The sequence below is a fragment of the Macaca mulatta genome, chromosome 9, assembly GCF_049350105.2.
Source record: "Macaca mulatta isolate MMU2019108-1 chromosome 9, T2T-MMU8v2.0, whole genome shotgun sequence".
In the NCBI taxonomy this organism is placed as follows: Eukaryota; Metazoa; Chordata; class Mammalia; order Primates; family Cercopithecidae; genus Macaca; species Macaca mulatta.
Genome location: NC_133414.1, coordinates 144,940,669 through 144,966,924, shown reverse-complemented (window position 1 = coordinate 144,966,924; position 26,256 = coordinate 144,940,669). Strand labels below are relative to the sequence as shown.

Below are 26,256 nucleotides of genomic sequence, written 5' to 3'. Positions count from 1 at the left end.
GAGCCTCTGAGCCGCTCTCAGCATCGGTGTCCAGGTGCGACTGTCCCGAGCCTTTTGCCCCAAGCGGGAGCCTCTAAAAGACAGGGCTAGGACAAGGCCAGCAGGAACCCCAGGAGGCTCCGGGGACCAAGCTTCCTGCCGCCCAGGCAGGGGGAGACAGATCCCCCCAAAGATGAGCCAGAGTGGGGCTGCGCCTCACTGAACGCCGATCCCGCTCATCAGCACATCACTGAAATATAATTAAATGGAATCAGATACAGTCATGCACGCTGCAGCCGGTGCTGACTCCAGAGAAGCCTCTGGAGTGCGGGAGGGCGGGGAGGGTGGGCGTCCCACTCGAGGAGCCACAGGGCTGCAGGAGCCGGGCAGGACAGCAAGTCCTGCCAGGGAGTGCGAGGGCGGCCGTGGGCCCCACCCGTCCGCTGGCAGAGTGAGCGGCCCTGTCTTCCCCTCACCCGGTGCCTCTGTCTGCCTCTGCCTCTCTGTCTGCCTCCTCCTTCTCTCTACCTTCTCCTGTCTCCCTGCCTGCACACGTCTGTAGAGGAACCCGCACATGTCTGAGTCTCTCTCCTTCAGGAGCTGGATGAGCCCTGTGCAGAGGCCCAGTGCCTGCTCCTCCTTGCACAGTTGGCCAACAAGGAGAAAAACTATGGACAAGCCAAGAAAATGATTGCACAGGCCCAGCCCCTGGGCGGAAGTGAGGAGTTCTGGTACAATTCCACTCTGACCCTGGCAGAGGCGCTCTTGTCCATGGAACACCCAGGAAGAGAAGCTACGGTAAGAGGCATGGGGACCTGGGGCTGCACGTCGGATGCTCTGCCTGGCAGACTGCTGATGACACGCCCGGATCCATCCCTGCCCACCCTCAGACACGCTGGTATCCACCCCCACCCGTCCTCAGGCAGGCCTGTATCTGTCCCCGCCCGCCTGTCCTCAGGCCTGTATCCATGCCTGCCTGTCCTCAGACACGCCGGTATCCACCCCCACCCGTCCTCAGGCAGGCCTGTATCTGTCCCCGCCTGCCTGTCCTCAGGCCTGTATCTGTCCCCGCCTGCCTGTCCTCAGACCTGTATCCATGCCTGCCTGTCCTCAGACACACCCGTATCCACCCCCACCCGTCCTCAGGACTGTATCTGTCTCCACCCACCCGTCCTCAGGCCTGTATCTCTCCCCGCCTGCCTGTTCTCAGACCTGTATCCATGCCTGCCTGTCCTCAGACCTGTATCCATGCCTGCCTGTCCTCAGACACACCCATATCCACCCCCGCCTGTCCTCAGGCCTGTAGCTTGCCTGTCCTCAGGCCTGTATCCATGTCTGCCTGTCCTCAGACACACCCATATCCACCCCCGCCTGTCCTCAGGCCTGTAGCTTGCCTGTCCTCAGGCCTGTATCCATGCCTGCCTGTCCTCAGACACACCCGTATCCACCCCCGCCCCCCCGTCCTCAGGCCTGTATCTGTCCCCGCCCGCCTGTCCTCAGGCCTGTATACATGCCCGCCTGTCCTCAGACACACCCGTATCCACCCCCACCCGTCCTCAGGACTGTATCTGTCCCCGCCTGCCTGTCCTCAGGCCTGTATCCATGCCTGCCTGTCCTCAGACACACCCGTATCCACCCCCACCCGTCCTCAGGACTGTATCTGTCCCCGCCTGCCTGTCCTCAGGCCTGTATCCATGCCTGCCTGTCCTCAGACACACCCGTATCCACCCCCACCCGTCCTCAGGACTGTATCTGTCCCCACCCACCCGTCCTCAGGCCTGTATCTGTCCCCGCCTGCCTGTCCTCAGACCTGTATTCATGCCTGCCTGTCCTCAGACCTGTATCCATGCCTGCCTGTCCTCAGACACACCCATATCCACCCCCGCCTGTCCTCAGGCCTGTAGCTTGCCTGTCCTCAGGCCTGTATCCATGCCTGCCTCTCCTCAGACACACCCATATCCACCCCCGCCTGTCCTCAGGCCTGTAGCTTGCCTGTCCTCAGGCCTGTATCCATGCCTGCCTGTCCTCAGACACACCCATATCCACCCACGCCTGTCCTCAGGCCTGTAGCTTGCCTGTCCTCAGGCCTGTATCCATGCCTGCCTGTCCTCAGACACACCCATATCCACCCCCGCCTGTCCTCAGGTACACCCGTATCCACCCCCGCCTATCCTCAGGTGTGTCACATATTTCAGAAGCTCATCAATGCCTTCAAGATCCTCAAGAAAGAAAGACCAAACCGACTGCCTTTATTGGAATTCATGATCACAGATCTAGAAGCCAGGTAACTCCTTGTAAGAAACACTGTTCGTTAGCGTGAAAGCTGTGGTTTCCTCTTTTCCATCTGCGATTTTTGTGCCATACGTCCAGCCTGTGCAAGTTCAGAGGCCCATGTCATGGGGCCTCATATCCACAGCTTTCCGCACAGCTCCAGAAAGCTCCAGAAGTTTCCTGAGCTTGCTTCAGGCTTTCTCTGAGAAGTGGGCCTTGCATCCACGTGTCCTGTCTGGCTTCGAAAGGCAACTCCAGGGCCTTGGGAAGGGCCTAGGAACCCTTTTCCTCTAAGTTTGTGGTGTGTCCGTGTGAATTTGTAGGGCATGTGTTCTTACAGCTTTCACAAAGCCCTTGCCGCAGGCACGCCTCCCTCATTGCCGTTTATCGGCGCCGTCTCTCTGTCGCCCAGGCTGGAGCACAGTGGTGCAATCTCAGCTCACTGCAACTTCCAACTCCCTGGTTCAAGCAATTCTCCTGCCTCAGCCTCCCGGGTTGCTGGGATTACAGGCACGTGCCAACACGCCCGGCTAATTTTTGTATTTTTAGTAGAGATGTGGTTTCACCGTGTTAGCCAGGCTGGCGACGCCATCTCTTCTAAATCAGAATCACAGGCTCCAACACAGTGGACCTTTTAAGGAGCTGGCTTTGGTTTACAGACCCCAGCAACACGGATTTCTGTCTGACTCGGGCTTTCCTTGTGTTCTGCTTCGTCTTTGTGGAGCTCTCTGCATCTGCGCGAGGGCAGCCCGGGGCCCTGCTGTGGCTGCTCCGGGCCGCAGCCTGGCTCCTGTGCTCTCCGCCTCCCTCCCGGCCTTGCCCTGGGCCCCGCAGCAGCAGCGTGTGAACCGCCCAGCGCTTCAGCGTGGGTTCTGTTCCACTAGTGAGTCAAGTAGGAGAGGGTTTTTGAATTTCCATCTGGATGCAGTGCCTGGGGTGGGGCTGATTTTATCACATGCGATCACAGAATGAGGCCCATATGATGTTGATTTTCAAGAAACGCTCCAAAAGCGTTTCTTCGAGCATCCCTGGATGAACACCGGGGAGAACAGCAGCAGCCCAGCCGCAAGTCCTGACGCGGCCCTGGGGCTTCTGACTCCAGGCCCCAAACTGTCCCTCCGTCAGGTGCCTGAGCCTGCGGGTCAGGGTTGCGCAGCAGTCGGCGGTCACTGAAGCCACCGAGTGCTCGCTGCTGCTGAAAGACATGGACGATAGCCTGTTGGAAATTGAGAGAAAGTTTATCGACTGTGGCTACAAAGAGAATTGTGTTGATGTAAAACTAGAGCGAGCGAAGATCAAGAGGTAAGGCTGCCTCTGCGCCCCCCTGCACGGGAGTCACTGCTTCTCCCACGCGCAGCACACCCAGTGCCATCCTGCCCTCTGGGCCTGGCTCACCCCAGCTGCACCCCCTTGGGGTCCACAGGCCCCTCCCCTGGGAAGCTCCCGGCTGCCGCCTCCCCCACATGTTCTGATCACATGTCCAGCCTTCCCCGTCCGGGAAGCCCCGTTGCCCCTGACAGGGCCTCTTCCTGGCCCCAGCCCTGTGGCTGCCCACACCTCCCTCGAGGGCACCCACATTGGGCCTTGCACCTCCAGCCCTTGGCAGACATGCACAGACATACAGCACCACCCACCCCCACCAGCCACAGGCACACACGCGTTGCACACACGTGCCCAGGCCCAGGTCACACGCACACATCCCAAGCACAGCCCTGAGCTGCTTGCAGGGCCCTGACCTAAGGAGACGGCCCCGCTCTGCATGGCTCTGTAGCCTGGCCCCAGGTGGCATCTCAGGGGCTGCTCCCCCCAAGGGCAGGGCCCACACAGTCCTGATGCCAGCTGTCCCCACCACAGCAGCTGCCAGCCACCCCTGCCCTGGCAAAGCCTCCCTGGCCCCGTCCACTGCCCTGCCCCGAACCTGGGGCTGCCCCCACTTGTCCACACGCAAGCGTCTCGACACGGCGGGCCCAGTGCAGGTGTGCAGAAGCCTGTGTGGGGAAAGGTGTAACCCACCACAAGGTCTGACCTGAGCCGTGTCTGTCACTGTGGATGCCGTACGCTGTCCTTGCGGAAGCTGAGTTAGCCGATCAAACCTAGCCTGCTGGGTAAAGCTGATGCTGTAGAATTGCTTCTGCAAATCTCCTTCAAGTGCAGATTTAAATTTCATAACCATAATACGCTGTACATACTGCATTATTCCAGCTTCTTAAACCTCTAAGACATATCGAGAATGTCTTTACATGTTAGCTATTTTAAAACATCATTTTAAGCACTAATAAGATATATAGTATAATGATAGAAAATGACATATTAAACATTTAGTAATAATAACATAATGTTTTAACATTTTTTGTTCCAAATTCCATTCTTATGTCTTATAAAGGTTACGTGCCCAGAACGAGGAAGATGAAGAACAAAAAACTGCGTATTACTTGGAAGCATATGGCCTGGCCCAGGGCGCCGTGGTTGAGGAGGAAGGGAGGCTCCTCAGTGTCCAGGGCCTACTGTCACTTCAAGACGTAAGCAAGTGTCCTGGTTCCTGTGTACACTGGGTCACTCCCACCGGGATATAAACCCCACTGTAACTTACCTTACAAGCCAGCTGACTTCTGCTGCTAGCTGAAATGGAGTAACAGGGACCAGAAACAACGAAAACACAAACTGTATGAAACGAGGACTTTCAGAACACTAGACATCAGCAATGACAGGCAGTGGTCCCCGAGCTAAGGTCCAAGCTCACCGCGGTGGCTCCGGTGGATTCTGCTGGTGACCTGAGTCACAGGATGGAGCCGAGAGCCTGTGGAGAGCCAGGCACTGCCACTCATGGGACAGAGCCCCGGGGAGGGGAGGGCAGGGGAGGGCTGCACAGAGAGAAAACCCCAAGACCTTCGGGAGAGGCCCCGGAGTGTCCTGCCCAGGCCTGATGAGCACACTCTTGAGAGGAAGCTGCCCCGTGCTGGGGAAGAACCACCCAAAAGCGTTCTAGGGCGGGAACAGCACCTGCTTCACCAGCCAGATTGGAAACCCCCATGATCCCTGGGGTGTCGGGCAAAGCAGACACAGGGCCTTGCCTCAGTCAGGGGTCCTTAGGCCTGGTGAGCCCCACTCCAGACCTGCATGAGAGACCCTAGAAAGCAGACCTGAAAGGACCCAACTATTTCCTCTGAGAAGACAACTGTCCTGGAACAGAGCCCAAGCCTGAAGAACACATACAGAAATGCAGAAATGGCCACCAGACCCCAAAGGAAAACAAAGCCCAAATGTCTGGCAACCAATAAAATATTGCTGTATAGAAAAGCAGGAAAATAGGGAGAATAATTGATCAATCAAAAGCAAATTGATCAGTGGGCACAGATATTATAATTGGAAGACAAGTTATCACTGTATTCTATATGTTCAGAAAGTTAAGTAGAAATGGTGAAGATATAAAAGGAAGACAAAACCCAAACTTTCAGGGTGAAAACCACGACACGGGAGATGAGGAAGGCACCAGGTGGAGTGAATGACAACGATGGCAGGAGAAAACATTGGAGAACTTAAAGACATAGCAACAGAAACTTTTAAAAATGAAGAGAAAATGAAATTAAAGAGAACAAAAATTAAAGTCACACAGTTTTAAGTGCACGAATATAGGTGTAATTGGAATCCTGGGAGAAGAGGAGAAAGTAGAATAATTTGACTAACTAATGACTGAACATTTTCCAAATTTGATAAAAATAAATACAAACCCACAGATCCAAGAAGCTGAATGAATCCCACGCACAAGAACTATGAAGAGGAATGAAACTGTGTCAGAGCCGTAACCAGATGGTTTGACACCAGTGATAAGAGATCTGAGCGTCAGAGAGAGCACTGCACGTTGCGTGCAGAGTGACAGAGGTGAATGGCGCAGCTTCCCACAGAAGCGGTGTAGCTGAGAGCCCAGCGCAGGGACCTCTGTGAAGGCCAAGAGGAAACACTGCCGACCTGGAATTCTATACCCAGAAAATACGATTCTTAACGAAGGTGAGAGAAAGATGTTTCTGCAAACACTCGAGAGCCGAAGGAAGGCGTCCTCAGGGGCTGCAGGAGCTCTTGGAGTCAGTCCCGCAGGCGGAAGGAAGCCATGCCCACTGAAGTGTGGATCCACACAGGTGCGTGGAGAGCCTCAAACGCGTAAACTGCAGGGGAAAGTGTGTCCAATCTTTCTTATTCTAAAAATCACTCTGCAAGATAATTGGCTGCTTAAACAACAATAACAACGTAGCATGGGGCCTATAACACGTAAAAATGAAATGTATGACAACAATGGCATAAAGATTGGGAGGTCAGTAACAGATGCGAGGTTTCTACACTGTGCGTGAAGTGGCATCATACTCTCTACACACCACAACAGCCACAGAAGTCCCAGAATACAGATGTGTGCTGCATGAGCCAAGAAAGGAGATACATGGAAATCATAACAAGTATTCATTTGTCCCCCATGAAAGCAGAAAAAAGAAAAATAATAAAGGACAGGTGAGACCAACAGAAAATAAACAGCAAGATGATAACCTTAGACCTAATCATGGAATAATTACATAAAATTTAAATAATCAAAATGCCCTCAGTTAAAAGAATTTGTGAGATTATATAAAAAAGCAAAACCCAACTATGGGTTACCTACAAGAAAGCCACTTTAAATATTAAGACATAAATAGGTTAAAAGGAGAATGGAAAAAATATACCAGCTAACACTAATGAAAAGAAAGCTGTGGTGGCTATATTAATAACTAAGCCGACTTTGGAAAAAAGAATATTACCAAGGATAAAGAAACTCATTTTATAGTGCAAACAGCGCAACCAGTCAAGAGGCTAGAAGTGCAAACATTTCTGTAGCTAATAACGGAGTTTCGCAGTCAATGAAGCAAAAACTGACAAAATTGCAATGGAGAAATAGACAACCCCACACTTGCAGTCAGATTTCATTATCTCAGTATTAATGGAACAAAGAGCCAGAAAATCAGCAAATCACTAGAAGATTTGAACAACACTACCAACCACTATGACCTAAAGATACTTCTAGAACGTTCACCCAACAACAGGAGAATAAGATGCTCTTTGTGTGCACATGAACATGTTTCAAGATGGACCGTATTTTGGACCATAAAACAAGTCTCAATAAATTTAAAAGATGTAAGTTATACAAAATGTATACTGGTGCCACAATCTAAATTAGAAATCAGAAACAGAAAGATAGATAAATCCGTAGAAAACAGGGCAAGGAGGATGAGGGATGATTTTTTAATGGGTGAGGGGTTTCCTTTTGGAGTGATGAAAATGTTGTGGAATTAGAGATGATGGTGGCACAATGTTGTGAATGTGTAAGTGCCACTGAGTTGTATATTTTTAAATGGTTAATTTTATGCTATGTGACTTTCACCTCAATTTAAAAAAACAGAAAGCTGGCCAGGCGCGGTGGCTCATGCCTGTAATCCCAGCACTTTGGGAGGCCAAGGCGGGCGGATCACGAGGGCAGGAGATCGAGACCATCCTGGCTAACACGGTGAAACCCCGTCTCTACTAAAAAAAAAAATACAAAGAATTAGCCGGGTGTGGTGGCGGGTGCCTGTAGTCCTAGCTACTCGGGAGGCTGAGGCAAGAGAATGGCGTGAACCCGGGAGGCGGAGCTTGCAGTGAGCTGAGATTGCACCACCGCACTCCAGCCTGGGTGACAGAGCGAGACTCCGTCTCAAAAAAAAAAAACCAAAAAACAAAAAACAAAACAAAAAAAACAGCTATGTATGTGCGAAATGCCAAAGATTTGAAAAGTAAATAGCAAACGTTGCAATAACTGTGGGCCACAGAAGAAATCAAAGGAGAAAGTATTTTGAACTGAAGGGAATTAAAAAAACACCTATCAAAATGTTTAAGATGTTGCCAATGCAACACTGAGATAGAAATTTACAGCACTAAACACCTGTAGGAGAAATGGGAAAAGATTCAAATCAATTACTTCAGCCTGCAACTTACAAAAGTATGAAGAGAGCAAACTCAGTTCCCAAATAAGCAGAGGAATAAAAAGTAAAGATCAGAGTGGCAATCAATCAGTGAAACAGAAAACAGAAAAATAAAAGAGGAAAGTAATGAAACCAAAGCTAGTTCTTTGAAAAGATCGGTAAATTGAAAAACTTCTAGTCGGACGGATCAGAAAAAAAAAGATGACATAAATTGCCAATATCAGGAATGAGAGACACAATTTCTCCGTGGATTCTACAGATATTGAAAGGATAATAAGGGGATCATATTACAAACAACTTTATGCTAATATATTTGCCAACTTAGATGAAATGGAAAAATTCCTTGAAAGCATGAACTACCAAAGCCCACTCAAAAAGAAAGCCTGAGTAGCCCTATATATTTTAAATTTTTAATTTGTAATTAAAAGCATTCTCACAAAGAAAATGTCAAGCCCAGATGGCTTGACTAGTGAATTCTGCCAAGTATCTAAGAAAAAATAATACCAGTTCTACACAAATTGTTCTAGAAAATTGAGGAGAGAATACGTCCCAGTTTTTCTATGATGCAAATATTACCTTGATACCAAAACAAGATAAAGATATTAACAACAACAAAAAGCTACTGACCAGCATTCCTTGTGAACAAAATGTTAGCAAATTGAATTCAACAGTATTTAAAAAGGATAATACATCATAACCAAGCCAAGGTTACCCCAAGAATAGTTTAACATTCAAAAATTAACTTGCTTCACCATTTATTTTCAAAACTAACAAAACCATATGATCATCTTTGTGGATGCAGGAAAAGCGTTTGACAAAATTCAACACCCATTCCTGGTAAACACTCCTAGCAAACAATAGAGGAAAACTTCCTCAGTCTGATAAAGGACATCTGTGAAAAAGCCAGAGGTAACGTCACAGTTATGGGAGAAAGACCGATGCCCCTTTCGATAAGGACGAAGATGAGGAGGTGCCCTCTCCTCACCCGTGTTCCGTGTTGACGTGGGACTTCCGGCCTATGCAGTCAGGCAGGAAAAAAGGAAATTGAAAGCGTCCAGATTGGAAAGGAAGGAAGGAAACTGTTTTTGTTCACATACAACAAAATTGTCTGTATACACAGTCATATGCAATCCACCGAAAAATAAAGCTACTAATACTGAGTTTAGTAAGGTTGCAGGATATAAGAACAGTATGCAGATATCAGTTGTGTATTTCTACATGCTGGAAACACTCAGATATTAAAAATTTTAAAACAATTTTATGACGGCATTTAAAAATGAAATTTGTCCCAAAAATGTAAAGACCTGTACTCTGAGAACTACAAATAGAAGTGAGAAATAGCTGGGAATACCTAAGTAGGTGAAGAAACATACCATGTTTGCGTATCAGAGGACTTAGTATTGTTAAGTTCTTGATTCGCCCTAAATCGTCTATACCCCTGACCAAGATCACTGCAGGCTTTTTTTTGGAGAAAATGACAAAATGACTTTAAAACTCATATGAGAATACAAAAGACCTACCATGGCCAACACAGCTTTGAAAAAGAAGAACGAAATTGGAGGGTCTGACGCCGCCTGATTTTAAGGCCTAGTACAGAGAGGAGCGGGAATCCAGACAGTGTGGCTCTCGTGTAAAAGTCGACATGCGGAACAAAACGGAATCCAGGCGGGGACCCCACACGCACAGGAAGGTGACCTTCACCAAAGACACAAAGGCGGCTCACCAAAGGAAGGATCATCCACGTCCAAAACAGCCCACTTTACCTAACGCCTCACACCATATGTAAAAATTAACTCCAAATAGATTGTAGACCTAAATATAAGGGCTAAACCCATGAAGCTTCTAGAAGAACACATAGGAAAATAGATGTGTGACCTCAGGTTTGGCAAAGATTTCTTATTTATGACACCTAAAGTATGAGCCATAAAGTAATAAAGTGATAGCTTGGACCTCTCTTCAAAAGACAGTATGAAGAGAAGGAAAAGATGCCATGGACAGGGAGGAAACATTTACAAATCCTCTGTCTGATAAAGATATTGTATCCAGAATGGATAAAGAACTCTCAAAAGTTAACAACAACCCAATAAAACATGAGCAAAATATTTTAACAGACACTCCCCCAAAGCAAATATGTGGATGGTAAATAAGCACATGCAAAGATAGTGTCATCAGCCAGCTAGGGACACGCAAATTGTAACCATCTTAAGAAACCACCACCCACCTATTAAAACAGCTACAATGTAAAAGACCAACCACAGCAGATGTGTGGAGAGACCTGGGCCCTAAGCGCCAGTGGCACAGCTGCTGCAGAGGGCAGTTCGGCTGTTTCCTAAGAATTACACACGGGCCTACCCAGGACCCAGCCTTTCCACTCCCGTGTGTTCATTGCACATGGGTGTTCGCAGCAGCTTTACTCGTCGTAGCCCCAGAACTGGAAATACAATATTTGAATAGATAAGCAGAGTGTGGCCCATCCGCACGGTGCACTGACACCGGCTGTGAGGGACGCAGCATGCGTGCAGCCGCGTGGGGGATCTTACGGTGACTTCGCTGAGGGAAACGAACCAGATAGAAGACTGCACGCTGTGCGCTTCCGCGTAGGTACAGCTCTGGAAAATGCAGATGAATGCAGGGTGCCAGCAGGCAGCTAGGTGACCGGGAGGGACACGACAGGGCACGAAGAGATTTGGGGGTGAGGGCTACTGCATGATCTCGAGGGCGGTGATGGTTTCACGGGTGTATTCGTGATCCAAGTGTGTCAGTTTTTCACTGTAGAGCTGTGCGGTTTATTTAGAGTTTCTTATGTCAGTTATGCCTCGTCCAAGCCGTGGGATGTAGAGTCAGGCTTACCAGAAGCTTCCGTGCTTCAGATGCACGCCTGGCCCCTCAGTTGCAGAACGTCAACACGCCGCTGATGAGGAAGCTGGCGCGCCTCAAGCTCAGCCTCGTGGAGATGGCTCTGGACATGCTCCAGTTCATCTGGGAGGAGGCCCGCGGGCAGCAGAGTAGGCAGGGCTCCCTGGAGAAGCTGCTGGCGGACTATCTGCAGAACACCAGTGACTGCACTTCCGTCGGGCTGGTAATTGCTGGGGTCGCAGATTCCCTGTGAGGGGAGCACCAGGCCACAGTGCAGCTGAGGGGCCCCGTTCCAGCAGGAGGCGTCTCCATCACCGCACGCCTGGCGGTGCGGATCGGCTGGGGGAGTCTGAGCGCCCTCCCTGCGGGGACCTCTTGCAGCAGGGGGAGCTCCCGGGCCTTGCAGAAGGACGTTGTCTCGCCCTTTGAGGGGACTGAATTGGCTCATAAAATGCAGGTTCCACTGCGGCGGCGTTTCCTACGTGACTCGCAGCTGCCCTTCCGGACTCATGAATTGGCTTTGACGAATTAATTCATATTAACAATTAATTCATATGTGGATTAAAGAGTCAATAGAGGTGGACTCCGTTTTGGTTGAATGGAGTCCAGCTGACGACATACTCAAAACAGCTGAATATGTAGAATGTTTTGAGGGAAATGTACATTCTTCCATTTTACATTTTCTTAGGCGTCATGAAATATGACTCAAATTAATTTACATAAGTATAAATGAACCAAAGACGGGCCTAAAATTGATTTGTCAGTGAGCGCTGAATTAAGGTTATATGAGCAGACGTCTGTGACCCCACACCAGAGCCCCGAGACCCTCCCTGCGCGGGCAGCACCCTGCGGGCGGCGGTGTTTCTCAGAGCTCCCAGTGTCCCCACCCACAGAGGACACCAGGGGCAGGCTCACTGGGTCCCCTGGGCAGAGGGGGCAGCCGCCCTTGGGGTGGCAGCTGTAACGTGTCTGTCTTTTCGAAGCAATGGTTCACGCTGAAGCGGACTCTGGCACACGAGGCACTGGCGCAGCTGGGGAGCCTGCAGCCGCTGAGTGTGGGCTGTGTGCAGATCCGCGCCCGGCTCCTGGGCCTGGCCGGGAGGGCCCTCCACCTGCTGGCCGTGCAAGCCGACCCCGTGCGCCCTGCCTGCTACTGGGAGGAGGGCCCCTCGGTAAGTGCTCCTGCTTCTATCCCAAGTCGCTCCGACACCTGTCACCCCTGCCTGAAAACACAAGCAAAGTGTTTAGGACTCCCCTGATTATAGCAGACGAATTGTGTCATCCTCCGTGCAGAAGGGCATGGCCCCAGGAAGAGAGAAAAATGTAGGAAGCAGGTGTGAGGGAAGAAATGGGGCTGGTGAAACACAGGCCTTCCGGAACAGACCTGGGAGGGAACCACAGCGTCTGTGGAGTAGGCAGGGACGGCAGACAGGCATGGAGGGCAGGCGGGCATGTGGGTCGACCCGCACCAGCATGCAGCCCACCCCAGCACACAGCCTGCCCCAATCCAGCCCTGCACTGGCGAGCACGGAACAATGCAACTGGTGTCTCCCACAGCAGCGGCTCTGGCCGGGCCTGGAGCAGGGACCTGGGGAGCTCAGAAGCTGCAGGAGCAGCCTAGGGTGGGCCTGAGCACCGGGCACCATGGCACCCATGCCAGAGCACAGCAGGGCCAGCCCTGGGCAGCCTTGGCTCCCCTCCATCCCCTACCCCCTACAGCCCAGGGAGGCTGCTGCCTCAGCGCCCAGGTGGCTCTGAGAAGGGCAGTTGGGACCTTCTTCACCCTCAGCCCAGGGCCCACCCTTCTCCAGAAGGCTGCAAGGCTGCCCGGCAGGGCCGAGTCAGCTGCGGGAGTGACCTACTGCCTCACGACCCTGGTGACGGCCCCAGTAAGCCCTGAAAGCCTCAAGTCACCTTCCTAAACACTTGTGCAGATGCCAGTTCCTCCCCTGGAAGGCACCTGCCGCAGCGGAGAACCTGGGCTTGTCCCCACACACCAGCTCCTCAGGAAGACGCCCTCAGGGACCAGAGCAACCATGCTGTGTGTGCCTGGCTGCACGCCCAGGGCCATTCCCCCACCAGGTGCCGTGCAGCCCTGGGTCAGCCCTGAGATGCTGTCTGTCCTGCGTCTTCAGGACCGAGCACAGGACTTGACGTACCTCAATGAATGGATGGAGTTGTGGCTCTCGGTGCAACCAGCCTCCATTGATGTGCTCGGGTAGCAGCTGGGCGTGGACCAGAAGCGAGGGTTGGCTGGGCACGGTGGCTAAGCCTGTAATCCCAGCACTTTGGGAGGCCGAGACGGGCGGATCACGAGGTCAGGAGATCGAGACCATCCTGGCTAACACGGTGAAACCCCGTCTCTACTAAAAAATACAAAAAAAAAATACAAAAAAAAAAAAAATACAGAAGCGAGGGTTGGCATGGCCGCCTGGGCGCTGGCGTCCTCATCCGTGAACGCTGCTGATGGCTCGGGTAGCAGCTGGGCATGGACCAAAGCGAGGGTTGGCATGGCCGCCTGGGCACTGGCGTCCTCATCTGTGAATGCTGCTGATGGTTCCCCAGCGAGGAGGGGCCCGGGCAGAGCAGACGTCAAGTCCCGTGTGGAGCACACAGGGGTCTTCCGCGACCCCCGCCCCATGCAGGCCAGGCCCGGACGTACCTGCCTTTTGCTGTCCTTAGATGTGATTTATGTTGTTGTCCAGCTTCTTGAAATCAAAGCTTAAACCAAGGTTTTTCTGGCTTTTTTCTTGTATTCAAGGCTGTATTTTTCCTCTAACCCCCATTTTAGTCTCCCAGATTTTGATACGTAGGATTGACACAGTCTAGGGTTGCTGGTCACATTGTCTAAGGTGTTATCCGAGCTCGTTGTTCATTGTCTCAGAACCCAGAAAATTAAGGGGCGTGGACACGGGGAGGTTGCAGCAAAAGTTTAGTAAGTGAAAGAAGAAAGCTCTGCAGCGGCCAGTGGGGGGCCGTTTTCACAGTTGAATCCGAACGCTCTGATAAGAAAGTGTGCTCATCTCTTTTGCTGTTCTTGTGGCTTCCTTATCTGTGCCGCTGCGGGCGTGTCTTCAGGGAGCACAAAGCACAGCCTCTCTTGTTCGTGCAGCTGTGGGTGCGTTGGATAAGCCCCCACCCCTCCCACAACTCACGCAGGCTCCCTCGGAGCCCACCGTGTTCATGTCTGGAAAGGGGAGGAAACATTTCCCGGAGCCAGCTGACGACCTGGAGAACGGGGGCTTCTCTGCTGGGCCCCTCCTGCTCACCGGTGCGCTGCAGTTTGGTTTTGCCCAGCGGCCCTCTGTGCCTGTGGCGGTGACATTTCAGGCTGTTTCTCGAAGGACCAGCCTTGGCTGTCAGCCTCACTGACTTTTCCTTTTCTCCTCCCTCAGTATTTTCATTCTCTAAGTCCATTTTATAAATTCCATTGCAATATCTTCTTTGACTGACTTGATGATTGTATCTTGTTTAATTTCAAGGTGACTGTGTTTCTCACGGGTCTGTTTTCACGACTGACTTCCAGTTGAATGTTGTTGTGGTTGAAAACACACCCTGAGTGGTCTTGGTCCTGGGGACTCTGCAGTGGCTGCACATGGCCCAGCCTGGTCGGTTTTGGTGAACGTCCTGCACATGCCTGAACGGCGTGTTCCGATGTGAAAGGGGCCAGGCCGTGTGCGGGTCAGGTGGTCACGGCTGCACTGCCTCCGGCGTGCTTGCTGGTTTTCACCTGCGTTCGGGCAGCTACTAGAACCGGGGGCTTCTCCATCACCCCATTTCTATCAATGTTTTCTTTGTTTTGACGCCTAATCAATGGGTGCATACACAGATTTGGCACTGCGATACCTCGTGACCTGAAAACCCAGGGGGCTCCCTCTCAACCCAGTTCTTCAGCGGCTGCCTGGGCTTCCTATCCCCAGGTTGGGGCTTGTGTCCTGGCCAGACCGGGGGCCCCTGAGGGCCGGTGGATGCCTCGGCCTCGGTGCCGGCTGGTTCCAGGAAAGGTGTTTCCAAAGGACAGTAACGGGAGTCCCCTGGGAATGTGTTGGATTCCAGGCCCATGTGACTCAGGCCGGCTTCCTTGGGGGGGCTGCGTTCTCACCCTGCCTGCAACGTCCCCTCGCCCAGGCTCGCAGTACAGGGCCACCCTGCATCAACTCAGGGGTGGAGGGTTTGGGACAGTGAGAGGCCACGCTGCAGCCTGCAGTGCCCGCCACCCAGGGACCCTGCTGAGGAGCCCGACCATCCCAACCTCCCTGGGTGGGCCCTCCCCACGCTGGCCAAGCAGGAACGCAGAAGTGCCAGCCAACCTGCTGTGTGTCTCACAGGTGGGCGCCAAGCTGAGCGGCCTCAAGTCTCTGGAGCTGGAGGTCGAGGAAGAGGGTGCCACAAAGTCCAGCAGGGACCCCCTGGCCTCCAGGGCGGCCCCAGAGGAGCATGGCAGGAGAGGCGAGGACCTGAAGGTGCGGCTGCCCCTCCCAAGCCTCGTGTGGCCTCTGCCCGGAGCCTGGCCTGAGCCCGAGCCTTGTGCCCCACAGGGGAGGATGGTTCTGGCCCAGCAGTACCTGGCTCAGGCATCAGAGGTGCTGCTGCAGTGCCTACAGGTGGCCCTTGGCAGTGGCCTCCTGGATGTCGCAGCAGCCGCCAGCCTGGAGATGGTGGAATGCGTCGGCACCCTGGACCCCGCAACTACCTGCCAGTTCCTGGCTCTGTCTCAGGTGTGTCTTTGCCCCACGCACCTCCAGCCAGGCCTTCACAGAGGAGGGAGGACCCTGGGCTTCAGCTGGGGCCCTCGCCTTGGGGGGACGCCGTTAGAGAAACAGGCCACAGGCCGGGGTCCTCAAACAGTGGGAGCCTGCCGACCACGTAAACTTGTGGCTCAGAGAGAACATGCATTCGTGTACTTATCCCCGAACCCCTGCATCAGGCAGACCTGGAGACCCGGCAGTCACAGGCCAGCAGGGCCCTGTCCGTGCGGACCTCACAGAGGTCCCACAGAGGGAACAAGCGTGGCCTCACGCAACTCTCCAGGTGCCAGGAGGAGCCAGCATCCCAGAGGAGCCCATTCCTGCTCCCAGGCTGCAGCCACTGCACGCCCTTCGCAGGGTGCAAGGCCTCCCCGCCCAGGCCTTGGGCCCCTGTCATACCTCCCCTGCTCCCTTTCAGAGCTGCTCGGCCTCGGAGACAATGAGGGATGTCCTGCTTGCAGCCACGGCCAACACCAGCAGCTCACAGCTGGCGGCCCTGCTGCAGCTACAGCACCGGCTCCGGTGCCAAGACAGGACCACCACCAGCCTGGGTGCCAGTGTGGAGCAGAGGCTGGCTGCCGTGTCCAAGGTAAGCGGGCAGGGATGCCGCTGAACCTGCCCCTGGCTCTGGAGCTCTGTGGACAGACACCACAGCCGCACAGTCCCACGCCTGAGCGAGGGCAGCCTTGCTCACCCCCCAGCTCATAAGCCATCCCTCCCCGTGCCCCCAGCCATGTGCGCCTGGGTCGCCCGGCCTCTCCAAGCCTCAGTGTCCCCCTGGCCCTTGTGGGGGTAGTAACGGCCCACCTGGTGGGTGCGGTGAGGTTGGCGAGGTCACAACTACAAACACACAGCCAGGCCTGCAGCCAAGAGCTGACCAGCAGACGGGCCAGCAGTGCCCCGTGGGCCTCATGTGGATCAGAGCTGCATGTTCCCTGCCTCTGTTTAAGGAAATATTTTACACCTTGGTCAGGTCTGAGGGTTTAATCTTGAGAAACATTCTTGTAGAGCACGATAGCTAATGGCACCTTTTCTTTGGATTAGCAGGTGCGAATGGCAGTATTTAAAGAAAAAAGGCGATGACATTTCTTGAATTGTGGGAAACAGACAAGTGTGGCCTGATGGGGCCCCTCCCTCCTTTGGCTGCGTGGCTGCCTCCCTGGTCCTCTCGCTGGGGTGGACCTGACCAAATATCCACTTGTCCAGGGCTGTTTGGCAGACAGTGCTTTGCTGGTGAGGGTGGGATGGGGGCAGCATCCGCCACTGGGTGGCAGGAGCACCCCTGCCATTGTGGCATCCAGAGATGTCTGCAGACATCGCCAGTGGGAACAACACAGCCCCGGGTGAGAACCAGTGACTCAACCCACAGGTTGAAACCTGGAAAGCTGCCGTCCTTCTGAAGCTGAGAGGATGGAGGGCAGAGGTAAGAGGCCTGCAGGCCCAGCCCAGGCCCGAGGACAGGAGAAGGTGGCACGGGCTGGCCCTGTGTCTGGAGGAAGACGCTGATGCACATGGCCCTGCCGGAGCTGAGCTGGGTCCACGAGGGTGTGCATGGCAAGCAGGAAGGAAAATGGGCTAAGCCAGGTGTTGGGGGTGCCTGTGGTCCAAGCTGGGCATGTGGGTGGCACTTGTGGTCTAAGCTGGGTGCAGGGGTGCGTGCCTGTGGTCTAAACTGGGCATGGGGGCATGCACCTATAGTCCCAGCTACTCAGGAGGCTGAGGCGGGAGAATCACTTGAGCCCAGGAGTTCGAGGCTGCAGTGAGCCATGATAGTGCCTGTGAATAGCCACTGACGCCTAGTCTGACCAACATAGTGAGACCCCATCTAAAAAAAAATGGGCTGCCCCAGGCAGCACTTACTGGACAGGTGAGGAGTGAGCTGCCAGGCTGGCACCAGAGCACCTGCTGTGGGTAAGCTGGGCATGGGAGTCATGGCTTTTCCTCCCCCATGGCTGCAGACCAGGCAGAGCTCACCCCATAGGAGCTTTGGGGACCAAGGACACCAGTGTGTATGCAGGACTGTGTGCAGGGCCAGGAGCTGGCCTGGGGCTTGGCACGTGGGAGCCGTCAGTCACCATGATGGGGGTCACCACTCCTCAGGCCCTGCTGTTGCATGAATTCTCATGGAAAAGCTGCACCGACTCTCAGCCAGGCACAGACTCATTGCAGTCTGGCTGGGGAACGTCACAGGCCACAGCAGGCCCACTGGAGCATCCTCGGGAAAGGCCGGTGAATGGTGGAGCCTCATATTTGTAAAGTTATCAGCCATGGAAGCAATGAGAACTTGCTAAACTAAAATTTTTGCACTGAGAGCATCTGCTGCAGTGAGTCAACCCTCACTCTCCATCCCGGGGCCACTGGGCAATTCGGAGATCGGCTGGGACTGGTGTCAACAGAGGCTCTGCGAGGAGGAGAAGGAGCAAGCCTGGAGCCAGGAGGGGAGAGGTCACTGTGCTGCAGGTGGGAGCAGCCCCACGGCGCCCTGGGACCACCCACCGAGACCAGAGCCCTGCGGCGCCCTGGGACCGCCCACTGAGACCAGAGCCTTACAGCGCCCTGGGAACGCCCACCGAGACCAGAGCCCCACGGCGCCCTGGGAACACCCACTGAGAGCAGAGCCCCACGGCACCCTGGGAACACCCACCAGGAGCAGCCCCAGGGCACCGTGGGAACGCCCACCAGGTCCTGGGCCTTAGGGTTGTTCCCTGGAAGCTTCTGGAAGGCAGTGAAATCAGCTGTGGTCTTGTGGTGCCTGGAGAGGATGCAGCCTCCAGGACATAGTGTCCCCTGCAGCATCCCATATGTGCTCTCCTAAATGAAGGGCTCAATTTGGGGGTTTCAGGGAAAAGTGAATGCAGCCCAAGGTTGAATCTGTGACTGAGAAACAGACTGAAGAAAAGACCCCGTCTGAGGGGAAAATTGGAAAAGACAAAGCAAGGATGCTATGATTTGAACGTTTGTCCCCCTTGAACCTCGTGTTGAAACAATGCCCAAGGTGGCAGTATTGAGAGGTGGGGCTTGTACGAGGTAACTGGGTCATGAGGGTTCATGAATGGATCAGCCCGTTTGCTGACTAATAATTAATGGATTATGGTTATCACGGGAGTGGGCTGATGTCTTTATGAGAAGAGGAAAAGACCTGGGCTAACACAGCCCCCTCACCGTGTGGCATCCTGGGCCACCTCGGGACTCTACAGAGACCCCACCTGCAAGAAGGTCCTCATCAGATGCAGCCCTTTGACCTTGGACTTCTCAGCCTCCAGAATTGTAAGAAATAGTCTCCTTTTCTTTATAAATTATTCAGTTTCAGATATTCTGTTATAAACAAATGGAAATGGACTAAGAAAATTGGTACCAGGAGTGGGGTGGTTGACAATAATGAATACTTGAACATATGGAAGCAGCTTTGGAACTGAGTAATAAGCAGAGGCTGAAAGCATTTGGAGGAGAAGGCTTTTAAAAACCCGGTATGTCTGTAAATGGATCATTGAGGGTGATTCTGGTGAGGGTCTGCCTGGAAGACAAAATGACAAGGGAAAGTTTGGAACTCTTTAGAGATCCGTTAAGTGGTCATGACCAGGAAGCTGATGGAAATATGGACCGGAAAGGCCATTCTGATGAGATTTCAGATGGAACTGCGGAGCAAGGTATTAAAACCTAGAATAAAGGCCAGCCTCGTCATAAATTAGCAAAGACCTTGGCTGAACTGTCCATGTGGAACAGCTTTGTCAAAGGCTGAACTTGAGAGTGGTGAACAAGGATATCTGGTAGAATAAATATCCAAGCAGCAAAGAATTAGGCTGCTGCGTGGCTACTTCCAGCCACTACACTGAGCTGCAAAAGGGAAAAAAAAACTCGGAGATGGAATTTATCATCAAAAGAAAAGCGAGTGGAAGGATCTGGAAGCTGTTAGCCTGGCCACGAAAGAGTGAAAGGTGTGCCCAGGAGAGGAGCCAAGGCTCTGACCATTCACCAAAAGTCCATACAGAGAGAAGGGGCTGGGTGCTGTTCTTCAAGGCAGTGGAAGAAACACCCAGAAGGCATTTCAGAGATCTTCAAGGCTGCCCTCCCGTTGCCAGCCTGGAGGCCATGGAGGGCAGAACTGTTCTGGCAGATGGGCCAAAGGTGCCCTCCACAGGCTCCCTGCCCCGGGCCTGCTGAGGACCGTGCTCCCTAAATTCCAGTGCAGCTGTCCATGGCAGCCCCAGCGGTGGCTCAGGCAGCTCCACAGCTCAAGATGTGGACATAGCATTGGCCATGGCCACGTGGCACTGATTCTGCAAGCTTGCAGAGAGCAAGATGGAGACTTGGCAGCCTCCATCCAGATTTCAAAGGATGCCATTGAAAGTCTGGGGGCCCAGGCAGAGACTCGTCCCAGGGATGGAGCCACCACAGAGGGCCCAGCAGAACAAAGCCTAGTGCAGCCACGGGAACAGGACCCCCACCAGGACCCCAGAGCTGTGGAGTCACTGGCAGCTCGGGAAGCTTCAGGCACCAGAGTCCAACCTGGAAGAGCAGCCGTGTGGGCTGCACCCAGCAAAGCCGTCGGGGAGGCCCAACCCCCAGCCCGTGTGTCCGGAGGTAGCAGGTGCTGTCGGAAGAGCCCATTCACTGAATTTAGGGTCACGTCAGCCCTGTGGGGTGGGGGCTTGCTTGGAGCCTCCACTCCTCTCTTTTTGCCTGTTCCCCTGTTTTCCAGTGGGAACGTCTCAACCGGTTCCACTGCTGTATGTCGGAAGTAGAGAACTTGTTTTGATTTCACAGGCTCATAGATAAGACTCTGACTTTTGAGTTGCTGCTGGAACAAGTTAAGACTTTGGGAGCACGGGGTTTGTAGGAATGTATTTGTACATGATAAGGACATGAGTCTTGGGGGCAGAATGCTATGGTTTGAATGTTCCCTCCAAAACTCATGAATGGGTCGATCTAATTAATGGTTTTAGATTCAGGGGTTATCCTGGGAGCGGGACTGGTGGCTTTATAAGAAAAGGAGGAGAGACCTGAGCTGGCACACTCAGCCCCTCGCCATGGGATGCCCTACACCGCCCTGGACTCTGTGGCATCCCCACCTGCGAGAAGGCCCTCACCAGACGTGGCTGAAAGCAACCGTTGCTGGGCCACACACACAGCCACAGCAGAGACCCCCAGTACCGAGGTCACTCAGAGCGTGTTTTCCAACCTCGGTGACGTAAGGTGGGAAATCAGTAACAAAAATGGACCTGTGAGAAACACGGGCGCCTTGAAATTAAACAGTTACTTATGATGATCAAATTAGTCAAGGAAGAAGTCACAGTGGAATTCAGAAAACACTTTAAACTGACTTAGATTTAAACTGACTTAGTGAATGGAAATATTACAAATAAAAATTTATGCGACTTAGCTCAAACAGGTTACAGGAAAAATACAGCCTTGAATACAAGAAGAAAGCCAGAAAAAACCTTGATTTAAGCTTTGATTTCGAGAAGCTGGACAACAACAATAAATTACATCTAAGAAAAATGAAAGAGGACAAATCAATACAGCACAAGAAACAGCGAAGTCAAAACCAGCAAAGGAAATCCAAGGCACAAGTTGGTTCCAAAGAGAAGACAATGAAATGGAGAAATCCCTGCTCAAGAAAAAAAGGGAAAAGGCAAGTTTCCAATGTGAGCAAGAAAAAGACCCATCACTGAGATGATGCAGATGTTGAGAGTTCACACAGAAAGTTCTTTACAGCCTTACTCCAATACAGGCGACAATGGACCCAAACGGACCAAGTCCTCAAAAAAGCACAGCTCAGCAAAGCCGACAGAAGCGTAGAAAATCCAAATGATTCGATGTCTGTCAAATAAATCGAATCTTTTATTTAAAATGTTGCTACAAAGAAAACCCAGACCCCACTGGCTTCACCAGTAAATTCTTCCAAAAACTGAAAGAAGAAATAACCACTTTGAAAACTCATAGAAATAAAGCAAAAAACTTCCTCTTTTACTAAGAGGCTAGATGAACATTGACACTGGAAACTTAGCAGGGACACTACAAGAGAGGAAAAGCTCTCTCATCACTATTACACAAAAATCCTAACAAAATACAGCAAATAAAAAACTCATCACTATTACACAAAAATCCTAACAGAATACAGCAAATAAAATTCAGCAGTTACAAAGGGTGCACGTTGGTGCCAAGTGGTTGTGTCCCATGGGGTTCAGTATCATTGGGCACGTTAACAGAATGAAAAGGAGACAAATCGTAAGATCGCCTTGACAGGTGCAAAAAAGGTATCTTTCATAATCCAACATCCACTCATGATTTTTAAAATTGAGATAGAAGCAAATGTCCCTAATCCAATGAAGAATCTTTCTACAGCCCTAGTATGCATCGTATTTATGGTACAACGTTGAAAAGTTTTCCGCAAGAGTGGAAATGTGCGCCTGATCGGTGCTTGTATTGAATATAGTACAAAATGACTAGAAAAAGAAAGAAAATGCAGAAAGACTGAAAAGAAAATACAGAACCAAGAGACTGAAGAACTCGGGTGCTCTTCCTGAGTGCGGGCCGAGAAGCTCCACGCTGTGAAGCCACCAGTTCTCTGTGGCCGAGGGTTCACGGAGCCTCTTTCTCCCCTGGTGAGGTCTTAGCCTGGTTCCCCTGAGCTATTAGCAACATAGTTTTCCACAGAGATGGCCTGGCAGGTGGCCCAGGGCTGTGTCCCTTGTGGGGACCTGGGGCTGCGCCACTCGCCTGTGGCTACGGGAGACACAGGGTAGGAGCTGTACAGGGGAAAAATGACAAATCAGACCGCGGGCTAAAATTCAGAAGTTCTGTTCATCAAAAATGCCCTGCCGAGAGTCGAGGGGCAGCCACAGAGAATGAGAAGACCTTGACACTAGGTTGCCCGACACACGTGCGTCCCGCGTGGGGGAGGGTGTGGGTCCCTTTTAAATAAGAAAAGGAGACATTGATAGAAGATGGCATGAGGTTGGAATCTCACAAAAGTAGGATTCGTGTGGCCAATAAACGATTTTAATGGTGCTCAAGTTCATTAGTCAGGGAAATGCAAAATTGAAGCCGGACGCAGATAACCAGACACCAACCAGATGGGCTCCCGTGGAAAAGGAGGACATGGCCGTGGAGATGAGACAGGGAAGGGGGCAGCTGAGGCTCCCTGGGCCTCATGCCCGCCCCTGGGCGCAGCAGCCCCTGGGCAGAGTTCTGGCGGAATCGCTGTAGCTGACGCTGCGCGTCCACACCTGACTCCGCGCCCGGTAGAAATGCTTCGCTGGGGTCCCCAGAGAGCAGCATCGCTCATGACCCCCAACGACAGGAAGCCACCCAGATGCCCTCGGCCACAGAAGGGATGAAGAAGCTGTGGCGTTCCCAGCTGCGGTGTCTGCGGCGAGGAGGGTCAGCCCCACGCTCCACCTGGGTGAAGCCCACAGCGCAAGCCAGAGGCCCGGCAGAAAAGCCCGCCTGAGCTGCTAGAATCTGCTGTGGTCCCCTTGTGGGGAGGAGGGCCACTGGCCAGCAATGTCCTGTCTCTTTGCCTGGCCACACGGTGTGCCCACTGCAAAAGTCCATCAAGCTTTTCACGCATGGGCTTTTACACCACTTTCTGTATATTCTACTTTGATAATAAGTTTTGTAAACACTGCTTTTGTTTGTGCAAACTTGAAGCTATGACTCAGAACCACAAGCCTCACAGCTCGACAGAGGGAGGGCTGCCCTTGCGGAGAGGCCCGGGCCTCCAGGAGCCCTCTGGCTGGCCCTCAGGGGCTGTGGTGGCCGCCCACTGCTGGTGGTGAGGAGCCTGAACCGCGTGCCCGGTCTGGTATTAGACAGACTCATAGTCCACAGGAGGGGATGGGCTAGAGACGCCGCCTGCACCGCCTGACCACAGCTGACTGGCATCCCTGGGCCAGGAAGAGAGGGCCTTCCCCGGGGGAGTGTGGGGGCACGGCTCTGAGTCTGCGCTGTGTACGCGTGTGTGTCCGTGTGTGTCCGTGCCTGTATGCGTGAGTGTGTGCGTCTGTGTACATGTGCGTGTCTGTGTCCATGCATGTCTGTGTGTGTGCTTCTGTGCATGGGTGCGTGTCTGTGTCCGTGCATGTCTGTGTGTCTAGGTCCGTGTACACTTGCATCTGTGTGTGTCTGTGCATGTCTGTGTGTGTGTGTCTGTGCACGGGTGTGTGTGTCCATGCCTGTCTGCGTGAGTGTGCGTCTGTGCACACGTGTGTCTGCATGCATCCATGTGTCTGTACATGTATGTCTCCATGTGTGGTGCGGAGGACACAGGAGGAAAGATGGAGGGAAAGGCACCACTCACGGAGGAGGCGCTGGAGAATTTTCCATTTGTTATTTTGGGTTTGGCGAACATGCACTTCGCGTCATGCAAATCAGGTTTCTAAACATTAACAACCGGAGAGAAATGACATTTTGGGGCCGCCAGTGACTCGTGCGTGCCTCTGCTGCCCCCTGGTGCCATCCCCGAGTCACTCCCAGCAGGGCCCCCCGAACCCCGAAGGCCCCAGCCCGGGGCAGGAAAGGCACAAAGCCCCACTCTGGCTCTGCCGCGAGGTCTCCTGGAAACGAGGGAACAGCACAGCGACGTCCCTTCGTCCTAAATGCGTCCCCTGAGAGCCGTTTTTCACCACTCAGGCTTGGCAAAATCTCTGCGTCACTGAACAGCACTTTAACCTCTTGAATGAGATGCCTCCTACCTTTCGGGTCCTCTTTCTGCACCTCTCACGGGACAGGTAAAGACGCTCGTTCCTGTTGAGGTCGTCCCCAGCCCACTGAGAGGCCTCAGGGAGGCAGAGACCCAGCCGTGGGCTGCCCACACCTCAGCCCCACCCCAGGGAGGCCTGGGACTCCAGCCGGTCCTGAGAAGGTGCCGGACGGACACCAGCTACCAATGACACAGGGCGGGGGCGGTCCAGGGGCGCGGTACACCCCCTCCTGCGACCTGTCTCCCGTACAGGGCCTTTGTGTCTGGTCTGGGTGTCCTGACTTGAAGGTCACTGTGACAGCGGAGTGGAGAGGATGGCTGCCCTCTCCTGCTCCCACTGGCCTGCAGCCAGCCGGCGGTGCCTCTGGCAGTGACCACAGAAGTCACTGGCTGTGGCCAGTTGCCCGGTGCATGACCCAGCCTGTTCTCAGTCCAGGTCCTGACTGGCCATGCACACCCAGCTGTGCCCCTGGAGGCACAGACGGGGAGGGCCCTGCTGGGGGTGCGTGGTCTGCAGAGTGGGCCTCACTGGGCTCCTCTGAGGTCACTGGAGCTGGGCTGTGAGGTGTGTCTCCATCGTGGCTTGCCTGCGACCCTGGCCCGCATCCTGCCAGCAGGTCCTGTCTATACGGTGCTGCCTATGAGAAACCCAAGTTCATTACTGCAGCCAAAGGAAAGGTGCAGCCGGTGGGAGGTGAGCAGGGCTGCTTGGCGGGGAGGGGGGAGGAGGAGTGGGAGGGTGCGGGGAGCAGGGGCGAGAGTGGGGAGGGGAACGGGGGCAGGAGGGGGGAGCAAAAGAGGGGGGAGGGGAGCAGGGGGGAGGGGGAGGGGGAGGGAGGTGGGAGCAGGGGTGGGAGCAGGGGTGAGAGGTGGCGCGGAGCAGGGATGGGAGAGGGGGGAGGGGAGTGGGGCAGGAGGGGAGCATGGGGGAGGGGAACGGTGAGGGAGGGGAGGTGGGCAGGAGGGAAGCGGAGGGGGGAGGGAAGCAGAGGAGGGAGGGGAGCGGAGGGGAGAGGGGAGCGGAGGGGGGAGGGGAGCGGAGGGGGGAGGGGAGCGGAGGGGGGAGGGGAGCGGAGGGGGGAGGGGAGCGTGGGGGCGGGATGGGAGCAGGGGCGGGAGCAGGGGCGGGACCAGGGGCGGGACCAGGGGCGGGAGGAGCACTGATGCTCACTGTGCCGCAGAGCTCCCTGCACAAGGGCCCTTCCCTTTCAGAAACTGAAGGCCCAGCAGGGAGCCCCTGGGGTCCCGGAAGCGTGGCCTCTCCCCGCCCTCCACCCACAGGGATGGAGGGGTCTGTAGAGCCTGTGACATTCTGGAAACAGATGTAGATGGGGCGTGTGCTTCCCCGGGGCCCAGGAGGCGCATCTGCTGGCTGCACAATGATGCGGCAGCCGCTCCACAGCGTGCGGACAGGGGACCCCACACGGCGGGAGGGACTTCCACCCATGCAGCCTTTCCTGCGAGACAGCAGCCCTTTTCCCATTGCCCACCACGCACGGTCCAGCTGCCGTCCGCAGGCCTGGGCAGCAACAGAGGGTGTGTCCACGTTCCCGCAGGCTTCTGCAAGGTGATGCGTCTGGCCGTGAGTCCCACCGCCTTCTCCCACCTGCTGGCCTGTGCCCAGCAGTTCCGGAAGCAGACCCAGGCCCAGGTGTACAGCGAGGACATGGCCCTGAATGCAGGCTCGGTGAGGCCCTCCAGACTCCAAGCCACCCTGCCA

At 53.8% G+C, this 26,256-nt stretch overlaps 1 protein-coding gene and 1 long non-coding RNA gene across 2 annotated transcripts in view; one reads left to right on the top strand and one right to left on the bottom strand.

The window, feature by feature from the left end:
- Nucleotides 1–26,256, top strand: part of CFAP46 (cilia and flagella associated protein 46) — a 128,339-nt gene that overhangs the window by 81,067 nt on the left and 21,016 nt on the right. The window contains 12 exon segments of the mRNA NM_001190957.3: nt 577–777; nt 2,157–2,263; nt 3,376–3,552; nt 4,634–4,769; nt 11,119–11,307; nt 12,068–12,256; nt 15,413–15,547; nt 15,623–15,802; nt 16,251–16,421; nt 24,467–24,564; nt 25,154–25,230; nt 26,093–26,223. Coding sequence (NP_001177886.3) covers nt 577–777; nt 2,157–2,263; nt 3,376–3,552; nt 4,634–4,769; nt 11,119–11,307; nt 12,068–12,256; nt 15,413–15,547; nt 15,623–15,802; nt 16,251–16,421; nt 24,467–24,564; nt 25,154–25,230; nt 26,093–26,223 — 1,791 coding nt within the window.
- LOC114670084 (uncharacterized) lies at nt 2,208–4,638 on the bottom strand. The gene is made up of 2 exons (XR_013398461.1): nt 4,277–4,638; nt 2,208–3,466 (listed from the first exon to the last, which is right to left on the bottom strand). It is a non-coding gene; the product is annotated as an uncharacterized LOC114670084 (long non-coding RNA).